We start from the raw sequence: 13,079 nt of genomic DNA on the forward strand, positions 1-13,079 counted from the left end.
ATGCCGCTGAAATCAAAATAGGAAAAAAACTGTCTCAAAGAAAAACTGTGAATGGCAGTTTTATATTAAATGTCAACACAACAGAGCGTCATGATGAAGAATAAAAGAAAATAAGGGAAAAATAAGATTTAATTTATGAACAACATTTTTGCAAGAATGTCCAGGACATCAAGATTCAATATCATTTTACCATTATTTTGTAATTAAAACTAGGTTGTCATGGGTCAAAGGAAAATACTAATCCTCGTGATTAAAATGTCCAAGAATTCTCGTTTTTGGAGAATAAAATGGTAAAGAATTTTTAAACAATTACAGAGGACACAACATTTTAGTACACTAGGGCTATTGTTGTGTACAAAAAAACAGACTGTAAATAAACTATTTGGAAATATGCAAAGGATCACAAAACAAATTATCCTAGAGGGGCGCAGTCAACATAGGAATGTGAAGTTTCTGCTACTGAAAACAACCATTCTGCAACATGCATTTCCACCAAAATAAGAGTGTATGTTTTAGTTTTGTGGGACGCGTCAGCCATCCTAATAAACATGGTGGAAGTTCCTGGTGCATCAATCTATCAGATAATTCTGTGATGAGTCTCAACACCTCTCTCTAAAGCTGCATTATCCTCGGACACTGCCACACCATATGATAAAAATCTGCCTCCGTCTGCCTACACCTCAGGCAGCAAGTTGCCTCTCCTGGGTACATTTGGCCTATCATTTCAGGATCAAATAGATCAGGTGCAAAAAAAACAAACGGCAAGTAGTACAGCCAAGCGTTCCTCCAAACAAATTGAACAGAACTCAGACACTGTTTCCAATGTTTGTCTGACAGAAGGGATGGATTAGGATAAGAAAATTGGCCTGGGCACCCTAAAATGTAGTCCACAGTTGCGGATTGCGTCTTTTTTCAGAACACTGCTTCAGTGTTTAACGTGTTATAAATAGAAGAGGAGTTTCAATAAAAGAGACATGTTTTCTTAGCTTCACTAAGATAAAAAAAAATGCAAATGTTGCCACAACTCTTTGTTTACGGATTAGTTCACAGTAGTGAACCACACCTGAATATAAGTGAGATCACCGCTGCTCCGGACCCCTGGTCGGTCTGCATACATTAATGGCCCAGCCCAGGAAGAGACCGGGAATGACACCTCCACCCGTTGGTAAAAGGGAGGCAATAGAGGCCCATCTGACTCTGGAAAGGCCCCTCAGCGCCACACTGGGCGGGTGGCGGCATTTGAAGAGCACAGACACAGCCCATATCACCCACCGCACTGGCCAAAAGAGCGACCTACAACTAGAACTCGGATACCGGACCATCACCCATTGACGGAAGGCCCGCCTTAACAATCTGACCCTGTCTGACAGTGGATTGTTAGTACATGCCTGACACTTCCCTGTGAGCACTCCCTGTGGCGAGCATCTTGTAACAGGACTGCAGTGTACAGGCAGGTGATCGCCTTTTTAGGTACAGCATCAGCCCGCATGCGCTGCTGCAAGATCTGCTGTCATCAATAAAACCACTCTATACCCACCTCCTGCTTACTGTTGGCCCATTCCAGCATCAATCTTCTTTGCAGCCTTCCTTTCAGCTGAGTAGCAAAGGTAAAGTATGGTGGACAAATGCATGGTATCTTTATATCCTGTTTGGGAGAACTTTCTTTTTTTATTGATTCTTCTGTCTTAGCTGCTTGTTTCCTTTTACTTTGTCTTACCTCTTAACTTAGATTCAGCAAATTGTAGGTTTGTTCTTTGGTTCCTGCCTAAATAACATATTCACAGCTGAAGCCAAACAACAGGCTTCTCAGAAAAGAAGCATTTGCAATGCAATATGTCTAGCATTAGTCAAAATGTGAGCTATTGGCTTAGGAGATGATCATGTTTTTTTGCCATTTCAAATTATGCCAGCAGTAGCATAGTAAGCAAAGAAATTCCTTTCATGAAGGAAAGGGCGCAGTACCAGAGGCTGTTACTACGTGTCCCTGGATAATAGAAATGACGATATCTGTGAGACGCAAATCATAAAAGATTGCCTTGAAACTCATGGAAGTAGAAACCATGCATGAAGTCCTTGGTACAAGTGTGGTTTCTAAATTTAACCTTGCACTAACCTTTGACTCCTATTTTGTTTTCATTTATAGTGCTTCCCAGTTTTGAAGTACAGTTGACCTCAAAGAACAGCTATTTTTATGTGGGTGACCCTGAATTTACTATAGACATTACAGCAAGGTGGGTAAAGTATTTATCTCTTTCCCATATAGTCAAATTGAACTGCAGTCAAGTGCTACACACAAAGATATCTATATACACATATATATATATATATATGTGTTCGTTTATATACACATACATACATATATATAAATATATATATATGCACACATACATACATATATGTAAATTAACTTAAAAAGCACAGGTAAAGTAACGTTACAGTTAACTGAATTTCTCAAAGACAACGTTAACATTTAAAACTTAAAAGATCACAGAAATTCAGCAGCTATAGTCATCAGCACTAACTATACTTTGCGCCACCACCATGCACTGCTTATGACCTGACATATGACATCACTCATGACATGTTCTATGACATCATTTATGACATCACTGATGACAACGTAAATGAATAACTGATGACATCGTTGATGACATCATTCAAGCTTCATTTTCCCACATATTGCTGTATAAATGACTATGACTTTACTCATACTATAGTTGATATTCACAATCAACCACAGGTATACAGGAAACCCTCATTCAGTACGGTGTTCAATCTGTATACAACTGTTCAGAGAAAGCCAAAATAGTGAATCCCAATTGTAAAACAAATGTCATACTATGTACAGCTTTTATATGTTTCAAACTCTTGACATACACCAAATCTACATTAAAAAATAAAGTAGATATCAGTAGAGAACTGAATACTTTAACCAGTGTTTACCCTATGAAGAGAGTTCTCTCTATACCATACTGTTTGCAAACAGTGAAACTCTCATGAGAAAATAGAGCAAGGAGTTTTGAAAAGAACCTACTAAGAACAGCGTGCATTCTATGTAATAGTTGTCAAAAAACACTATTTGCTAAAGATTATGATGATCTGAAAGTGCTGAGGATCGCACTATCTGCAGCCTTCATAATGTGGTGAAAACCTTACATATAGCCCTTCTTCTGAAGCAAAACAAGCACACATACATAGGTTAGAACCTGGTGCGCAAATTCTTCCATGTCACGTATAAATGATCATGCTGACATGATTCTCTCTAATAATTCAAAGCTGCTTACAAACGTCAGTATCTACTACACAGACCTTTTATTCTGCTGGAAATGTTTTCTGCAGTACCAAAAGGTATTGTGGAGTATAATGACTACAAGCCCACTGTCACGTGCACACAGTTACTCATGAATGCAAACATTTATAACCTGTTTAATAACTCTACCCAGCTATGGTGCTTTAGGAGCACACAAGTTTGGTAAACACTTGCACCAATTAGCTACACAAAATTACATAGAATTATTATGATAGTTACTTGTCATGTAAACTGCAATAGAAACTAGCACACTCATTGGATGATGTCATCAGTGATGTCATCCGTGATATCATCAATTATGTAATTTGAGATGTCATGAGTGACGTCATAAATGATATCATAGAACATGTCATGAGTTATGTTAGATCATAAGCAGTGCATGGTGGAGGTGCAAATTATAGCTAGTGCAGCTAACTATAACTGCTGAATTTCTGTGGTTTTCTTAGTGTAAAACGTTAAGTTTGTCACTAAGAAATTGCTTTAACCTTTGTTTTTTTTCAACTAATTTCTAAGTTTTTTTATTACCCCTATCTATAACGTTACTTTAACCCTTTGGGTTTTAAAAGTCACTTTCTATTTTTTTTTATAGAAATATACTTAATATTACATAGATACAAAGTACTTCAACAATGTTTGTGCGTAAAATGTTCACCTTCTTTTGTGTAACTCACATATACAGAAATATTCCCCACATAGTTTTCATAGTTTTTGTATGTATCTTTACATAAACTTCATATTTATACTTCAAAAAAACACTGATCGGTTTTCCTGTATGGTAAACTGTGTTTTCAATATGTACATCTTTTTTTAATATGCGCAAAGTCTCTCGAAGGAGACTTGCGAGATTGTAGAGCTATACATTTTGTTGTAATCTGTTATACAGCTTTGTTTTTCAACTGGTCAGTTATTACTGAATGCTAATCTTTATTAATAATGTCAGTACAGTATGTTTAGTTGTATTTATTGTTTTGTTTACAATCTTATGGTTCCACAAGATACTCGCGGGAGCAGAACACACAATCCCCTGTGTGCACTAAGAGGAGGCTGTACTGCCCTGCTTGGCTCTCCCTATCCACTCACGAGTTCGCACATTTTGAATTATGTTCATAGCAGTGAATTGTACTTTTGAAGAAATGAAAACATGAGAAGTGTTGTTTAAAGTACATAAACAGTTTATGTATTGATTTGTTTGAGATATGTAGAATGATCTCTGTATTTTATGATCTTGCGGCCCTTTCACAAGACACCTGCAAGGTGTCAGGGTGAGGAAAGACATTCCAAGGAAAGATTGTGATTGTTTTATATGGATGTCTTTATTTAGGAAAGAAAGATTCCTTCCTTGTTGCATCATTAGCCTATTGGGGTTTTCTCTGGTTACACCTTTATGGAAACATCTCTGACTTTGCTCAATTTCTATGATCAGAATGTCATCATCTGATTGAGAACATTACTCTTATCCCTGCAAATCAGCCACCTCAAACACCCAGGGTGTTCCTGGTCTGGCAATTTTAGCAGATGAGGCCTGGTGGGAAGAAAGTGTCTTGCAAATATGCCATTTGAAACATGTGCAGAAAGAGTTCAGCAGGGGCAGCCAGAACAAGCAATAATCTATGAGTATCACTGGGATGTGGAGACATTTGAGAGCTATGCACCCTGAACGCCTTGCTTGGGCTGCGTTAGTCCATCTGCAGAGCTTGATAACTCCTCAGGGGAATCCACATTTTTCCAACCTTGCGACTGCGTGCCTGCCCAGATACTCAGGGGCAAATTTACAAGCACCTTGCGACATCTTTACAACACCGCTGCATCACTTCTGTGATGCAGCGGCGTTGTAAACAATGCCTCACTATGCAACATATTTAGAATGTGATGCATCTAGTGAGATGGTTCACGTTGTAAAGCCCTGCGCTACATTATACCTGTGTCAGGGATAATGTATGCAAAGTGGGTGTTCCGTCGCAAGGAAGCCCGTAAAAGTGACACAGTGAAAACTACAAGATTTCACTCAGTCACTTTTACGTCCCTGCTGCGTCAAAACCTTATGCCTGCTCGTAGCAGGCATAAGGAATGACGCAGCCCAGCAAGTATAGGGCGCCCATGAGCAGGGCTTGTGTTGCGTCGCCTTCTGACATGTCTCCAGCACTGCGTCACCTATATGCTGACAGATGCATGATGCATCAGTCTATCTTTGTAAAAAACAACAAGTGATGGACTGAATGTGGATCAATGTCACACACTCCCCCAGTCAAAAGATCTGGGCCCAAATCCATCGTTTTTTTGCACTCCACACCACCCTGGGTCAGATAATGGCTTTATGCAAATCAGCTCTGACCCTGTTGCCCCATGGGAACAGTCCAGTCCGAACTACAACAGCCATATCTTTCCCAGACCGGAATCAAGCATCCGAGGACCGGACCGGTTTCGAGGTAACACCTCTCTTCAGCCCGGCTAGCTTGACTCCAAGTGGTGTGGAGTGCCTGGGACCCACGTCTGGGCATCCCCAGCGCACTTAGGGCGGCAATTGCAAAAAACAACAAGTGATGGACTGAATGTGGATCAATGTCACACACTCCCCAGTCAAAAGATCTGGGCCCAAATCCATCGTTTTTTTGCACTCCACACCACCCTGGGTCAGATAATGGCTTTATGCAAATCAGCTCTGACCCTGTTGCCCCATGGGAACAGTCCAGTCCGAACTACAACAGCCATATCTTTCCCAGACCGGAATCAAGCATCCGAGGACCGGACCGGTTTCGAGGTAACACCTCTCTTCAGCCCGGCTAGCTTGACTCCAAGTGGTGTGGAGTGCCTGGGACCCACGTCTGGGCATCCCCAGCGCACTTAGGGCGGCAATTGCAAAAAACAACAAGTGATGGACTGAATGTGGATCAATGTCACACACTCCCCCAGTCAAAAGATCTGGGCCCAAATCCATTGTTTTTTTGCACTCCACACCACCCTGGGTCAGATAATGGCTTTATGCAAATCAGCTCTGACCCTGTTGCCCCATGGGAACAGTCCAGTCCGAACTACAACAGCCATATCTTTCCCAGACCGGAATCAAGCATCCGAGGACCGGACCGGTTTCAAGGTAACACCTCTCTTCAGCCCGGCTAGCTTGACTCCAAGTGGTGTGGAGTGCCTGGGACCCACGTCTGGGCATCCCCAGCGCACTTAGGGCGGCAATTGCAAAAAACAACAAGTGATGGACTGAATGTGGATCAATGTCACACACTCCCCCAGTCAAAAGATCTGGGCCCAAATCCATCGTTTTTTTGCACTCCACACCACCCTGGGTCAGATAATGGCTTTATGCAAATCAGCTCTGACCCTGTTGCCCCATGGGAACAGTCCAGTCCGAACTACAACAGCCATATCTTTCCCAGACCGGAATCAAGCATCCGAGGACCGGACCGGTTTCGAGGTAACACCTCTCTTCAGCCCGGCTAGCTTGACTCCAAGTGGTGTGGAGTGCCTGGGACCCACGTCTGGGCATCCCCAGCGCACTTAGGGCGGCAATTGCAAAAAACAACAAGTGATGGACTGAATGAGGATCAATGTCACACACTCCCCCAGTCAAAAGATCTGGGCCCAAATCCATCGTTTTTTTGCATTCCACACCTCCCTGGGTCAGATAATGGCTTTATGCAAATCAGCTCTGACCCTGTTGCCCCATGGGAACAGTCCAGTCCGAACTACAACAGCCATATCTTTCCCAGACCGGAATCAAGCATCCGAGGACCGGACCGGTTTCGAGGTAACACCTCTCTTCAGCCCGGCTAGCTTGACTCCAAGTGGTGTGGAGTGCCTGGGACCCACGTCTGGGCATCCCCAGCGCACTTAGGACGGCAATTGCAAAAAACAACAAGTGATGGACTGAATGTGGATCAATGTCACACACTCCCCCAGTCAAAAGATCTGGGCCCAAATCCATCATTTTTTTGCACTCCACACCACCCTGGGTCAGATAATGGCTTTATGCAAATCAGCTCTGACCCTGTTGCCCCATGGGAACAGTCCAGTCCGAACTACAACAGCCATATCTTTCCCAGACCGGAATCAAGCATCCGAGGACCGGACCGGTTTCGAGGTAACACCTCTCTTCAGCCCGGCTAGCTTGACTCCAAGTGGTGTGGAGTGCCTGGGACCCACGTCTGGGCATCCCCAGCGCACTTAGGGCGGCAATTGCAAAAAACAACAAGTGATGGACTGAATGTGGATCAATGTCACACACTCCCCCAGTCAAAAGATCTGGGCCCAAATCCATCGTTTTTTTGCACTCCACACCACCCTGGGTCAGATAATGGCTTTATGCAAATCAGCTCTGACCCTGTTGCCCCATGGGAACAGTCCAGTCCGAACTACAACAGCCATATCTTTCCCAGACCGGAATCAAGCATCCGAGGACCGGACCGGTTTCGAGGTAACACCTCTCCTCAGCCCGGCTAGCTTGACTCCAAGTGGTGTGGAGTGCCTGGGACCCACGTCTGGGTATCCCCAGCGCACTTAGGGCGGCAATTGCAAAAAACAACAAGTGATGGACTGAATGTGGATCAATGTCACACACTCCCCCAGTCAAAAGATCTGGGCCCAAATCCATCGATTCCAAAATCGATTTTATCCACACTATGTGTGGGAGGGTATACTCAGACGTGAGTCCCTTGCTCATTGCACCATCAGGATTCAAGCAAGCCGGGCCGAAGAAGGCTGTGATGCCAGAAACCGGTCCCCGGAAGCTTGTTTCCTTCCCAGTATAAGAATTGGCTTGGTTGTTTGGTTTGCCCTGTTCCCATCATGCACTGGGACAGGAACAGACTAATTTGCATATAGCCAGGTTCTGAGCTGGGATGGTGCAGTGAGCTAAAAAACAGTGATGGATTAAAACCATGATCTATTGACTTGGTAAGAGTATTCTGCATCATTCAGAAACTCTGTCCATCACCTTTTCCAAAATCGATTTTATCCACACTATGTGTGGGAGGGTATACTCAGACGTGAGTCCCTTGCTCATTGCACCATCAGGATTCAAGCAAGCCGGGCCGAAGAAGGCTGTGATGCCAGAAACCGGTCCCCGGAAGCTTGTTTCCTTCCCAGTATAAGAATTGGCTTGGTAGTTTGGTTTGCCCTGTTCCCATCATGCACTGGGACAGGAACAGACTAATTTGCATATAGCCAGGTTCTGAGCTGGGATGGTGCAGTGAGCTAAAAAAACAGTGATGGATTAAAACCATGATCTATTGACTTGGTAAGAGTATTCTGCATCATTCAGAAACTCTGTCCATCACCTTTTCCAAAATCGATTTTATCCACACTATGTGTGGGAGGGTATACTCAGACGTGAGTCCCTTGCTCATTGCACCATCAGGATTCAAGCAAGCCGGGCCGAAGAAGGCTGTGATGCCAGAAACCGGTCCCCGGAAGCTTGTTTCCTTCCCAGTATAAGAATTGGCTTGGTAGTTTGGTTTGCCCTGTTCCCATCATGCACTGGGACAGGAACAGACTAATTTGCATATAGCCAGGTTCTGAGCTGGGATGGTGCAGTGAGCTAAAAAACAGTGATGGATTAAAACCATGATCTATTGACTTGGTAAGAGTATTCTGCATCATTCAGAAACTCTGTCCATCACCGTTTCCAAAATCGATTTTATCCACACTATGTGTGGGAGGGTATACTCAGACGTGAGTCCCTTGCTCATTGCACCATCAGGATTCAAGCAAGCCGGGCCGAAGAAGGCTGTGATGCCAGAAACCGGTCCCCGGAAGCTTGTTTCCTTCCCAGTATAAGAATTGGCTTGGTAGTTTGGTTTGCCCTGTTCCCATCATGCACTGGGACAGGAACAGACTAATTTGCATATAGCCAGGTTCTGAGCTGGGATGGTGCAGTGAGCTAAAAAACAGTGATGGATTAAAACCATGATCTATTGACTTGGTAAGAGTATTCTGCATCATTCAGAAACTCTGTCCATCACCTTTTCCAAAATCGATTTTATCCACACTATGTGTGGGAGGGTATACTCAGACGTGAGTCCCTTGCTCATTGCACCATCAGGATTCAAGCAAGCCGGGCCGAAGAAGGCTGTGATGCCAGAAACCGGTCCCCGGAAGCTTGTTTCCTTCCCAGTATAAGAATTGGCTTGGTAGTTTGGTTTGCCCTGTTCCCATCATGCACTGGGACAGGAACAGACTAATTTGCATATAGCCAGGTTCTGAGCTGGGATGGTGCAGTGAGCTAAAAAACAGTGATGGATTAAAACCATGATCTATTGACTTGGTAAGAGTATTCTGCATCATTCAGAAACTCTGTCCATCACCTTTTCCAAAATCGATTTTATCCACACTATGTGTGGGAGGGTATACTCAGACGTGAGTCCCTTGCTCATTGCACCATCAGGATTCAAGCAAGCCGGGCCGAAGAAGGCTGTGATGCCAGAAACCGGTCCCCGGAAGCTTGTTTCCTTCCCAGTATAAGAATTGGCTTGGTAGTTTGGTTTGCCCTGTTCCCATCATGCACTGGGACAGGAACAGACTAATTTGCATATAGCCAGGTTCTGAGCTGGGATGGTGCAGTGAGCTAAAAAACAGTGATGGATTAAAACCATGATCTATTGACTTGGTAAGAGTATTCTGCATCATTCAGAAACTCTGTCCATCACCTTTTCCAAAATCGATTTTATCCACACTATGTGTGGGAGGGTATACTCAGACGTGAGTCCCTTGCTCATTGCACCATCAGGATTCAAGCAAGCCGGGCCGAAGAAGGCTGTGATGCCAGAAACCGGTCCCCGGAAGCTTGTTTCCTTCCCAGTATAAGAATTGGCTTGGTAGTTTGGTTTGCCCTGTTCCCATCATGCACTGGGACAGGAACAGACTAATTTGCATATAGCCAGGTTCTGAGCTGGGATGGTGCAGTGAGCTAAAAAACAGTGATGGATTAAAACCATGATCTATTGACTTGGTAAGAGTATTCTGCATCATTCAGAAACTCTGTCCATCACCTTTTCCAAAATCGATTTTATCCACACTATGTGTGGGAGGGTATACTCAGACGTGAGTCCCTTGCTCATTGCACCATCAGGATTCAAGCAAGCCGGGCCGAAGAAGGCTGTGATGCCAGAAACCGGTCCCCGGAAGCTTGTTTCCTTCCCAGTATAAGAATTGGCTTGGTAGTTTGGTTTGCCCTGTTCCCATCATGCACTGGGACAGGAACAGACTAATTTGCATATAGCCAGGTTCTGAGCTGGGATGGTGCAGTGAGCTAAAAAACAGTGATGGATTAAAACCATGATCTATTGACTTGGTAAGAGTATTCTGCATCATTCAGAAACTCTGTCCATCACCTTTTCCAAAATCAGTCTATCTTTGTGCCATGGTGCGCTGCATTGTATATGTGGCGCATCCATGGTGGCACAAGGGGCTTTTAACGTCACACAAAATAAATGGCGCATCCCTGCTGATATGCAGGGATGCACCAGTTATTGTAAATCTGCCCCTGACTGCGCAAGCAGATAACAACACTACATATCTGATCAAAGCTATATTTTGCTGTTTATGCAAGGAAATTATTCTTTTTTTTAAATATTTTTATCCTCTTTGTTTTGAAAATGTTATTTTTCACTCTCAGTGTTTGGTTTCTGTTCTATCCTTTTAAAAAATTTTACAAAGTAAGTTAACAAATGTTAAAAAACACAAATGTTACCTGAAAAACCTCTTTTTAGAGCTATCCTATACTTTCATTTTGTATGTTATTTGTGCTATGTACCCCTTTTTAGGTTGAGCCTAGCTCAGCGCACATGCGCTGCTCTAGGATATGACCTTTTGGAATCGGTCTGCACTTTTCAAACACTCGTAAGTGTGGCGGCATCCACCTTGCAGGAGCGAGCAGCAGTGCACAGGGGCCATCTCTTTCTAATTAGCGTGGCTGCCCGCGCTTGGCTTCTGGACTCAATATCCCATTTTGTGCTCTTTGCTTTATTTTTTGGGGTTTACCACATGATTCCAAAGTTGGGTTGATTATATAGGCATCCACCAGGTGTTTCGTCACATACAATGATTCAGGAGATCTGCTCAGTGTAGAGTAAGAGTGAACAAGGTAAGTATGCATCCGTATCTCAGACTGGATCCCTAGTAATGACTTTCTCTAAGGTGTTTACAATTGTGGGAGGAGTATAGAAATCCCAGTAGTTTGTAGGTAAAATCTTGTCCAACAATATCAAAAAAGATAGTTGTATCCTAAGCACTTAGTGCATTTTGAGGGTTTTGAGCAGTTCTGTAGATTGGTGGTATGTTTAACTAAGCAGTGTATTTAAGGGTGCTTCATAACTGTGGTATCTAACCATAACAGTGTACTCAGTAACCTGTTCTGTTTGCGTTGTGGATGGGTGCAGTTATTTTCAGTCCCTTCTAAAGCACACGTAAGATTCCATCCCAATCTTAACATATTCTTCATTTATTCTAGTCATTCAGAAACTCTCGGCGTCTTCGTAGTTCTGTGGGGGAAAGTTGCAGATACTGTATTAAACTTGTTACTCCCCAGGTTAATGTGTTCATCCGTTAAATGTTTTAGGGATTTAGGTGTGATTCTAAAGTTCATTTCAGCTCACACAAACACATTATTTCAGGTAGGTGCTTAAGCTAGTCAGAAGCACATTGGTTTGAATTGAGGGCCTACTTGATTTTAATAACTGTTTTTTACGGGGACATCTATTGTTTATTCAGGCAAAGAAGATTTTTGTAACAAAGGTGTAAATACAAGAGCCAGTCAGCTGCCAAGTGCTGAAAAGCTCCTTTTAAACATGGCCATTCAGCATGATATACCAGCATTTTAAAATTGCTGCATCCATCATGACGGATATTCACACCGGCGTCATGGCAAATGTGCACACGTCATAATGCATGTACACCCTCGCATCATGATGCGTGGGGATCACCTTGGAATACGTTGCTTTGATGAAAAGCTCATTGAAAGATTGCAGGCCATATGTGTGCATAAATTCGCGCATGCCGGTTACAACAAGCATTGGCAGAGCAACTACTTCAAATACTTAAAGACCTACTGACCTTGCCAATGCCTGATTTTCAAGAATGCAACTAATATGGGCAGCAGTGAGCAAGTGAGGAGTTTTCTGGTGGGTAGTAAATGGTGACTTCTCAGTTTCTTGTGTGGGGAGTTTTGTTTATCACTGCGGCCCCAAGGCAAAAAATAGTATTGCACTGTAATTGAATAACAAAGTTCCTCTCGATGGAGATGGACACTTAACTCTCCAGGAGTAACAAGGCTGAGAAGCCAAGGCTTTCTTATAGGATATGTGGGGGGTTGGAAACTCAGACACTGGACCACACAGTGAAGAACACTCAAACTCCAAGTCCAGTCAGTGCTATAGCTTCAAAGAACAAGCAGTGGCATAGCAAATAGGTCTCGCCTTTGGGACCTTATAAGTGTTTAGCCATGCAACAGTTGATGTTGTTGCACCAAGGATATTGTGCTGCATAATTAAATACTTATAAGGTCCCAAAAGCGAGACCTATCGGCTATGCCAATGCTTGTTTTCATTCTTACTGACTCTCTCGGGACAGTGGCGAGTGCCATGATGCTCTCATACATAGCATGGTTGACTCTTTTAGGACTCTCACAAAAGTCAGGTGCACAATCCTCCATTTCTACTCTGAGGGGCAGTGGTTGCTGTCTTACTCTCATAAGCCTCTTGCAAGACCTCAGTTTTATAATGGAATTTTGCATTTTCACTGAACATATCCTATCGTAATAAGTATA

General features: G+C 43.2%; 1 protein-coding gene across 1 annotated transcript in view; it reads left to right on the forward strand.

The window, feature by feature from the left end:
• Positions 1 to 13,079, forward strand: part of LOC144752100 (complement C3-like) — a 1,799,539-nt gene that overhangs the window by 161,170 nt on the left and 1,625,290 nt on the right. Inside the window, exon 7 of the mRNA XM_078640046.1 lies at positions 2,144 to 2,231. Coding sequence (XP_078496172.1) covers positions 2,144 to 2,231 — 88 coding nt within the window. The remainder of the gene's footprint in view (positions 1 to 2,143; positions 2,232 to 13,079) is intronic.

This window comes from Lissotriton helveticus, chromosome 1_1 (assembly GCF_964261635.1).
Source record: "Lissotriton helveticus chromosome 1_1, aLisHel1.1, whole genome shotgun sequence".
Lineage (NCBI taxonomy): Eukaryota > Metazoa > Chordata > Amphibia > Caudata > Salamandridae > Lissotriton > Lissotriton helveticus.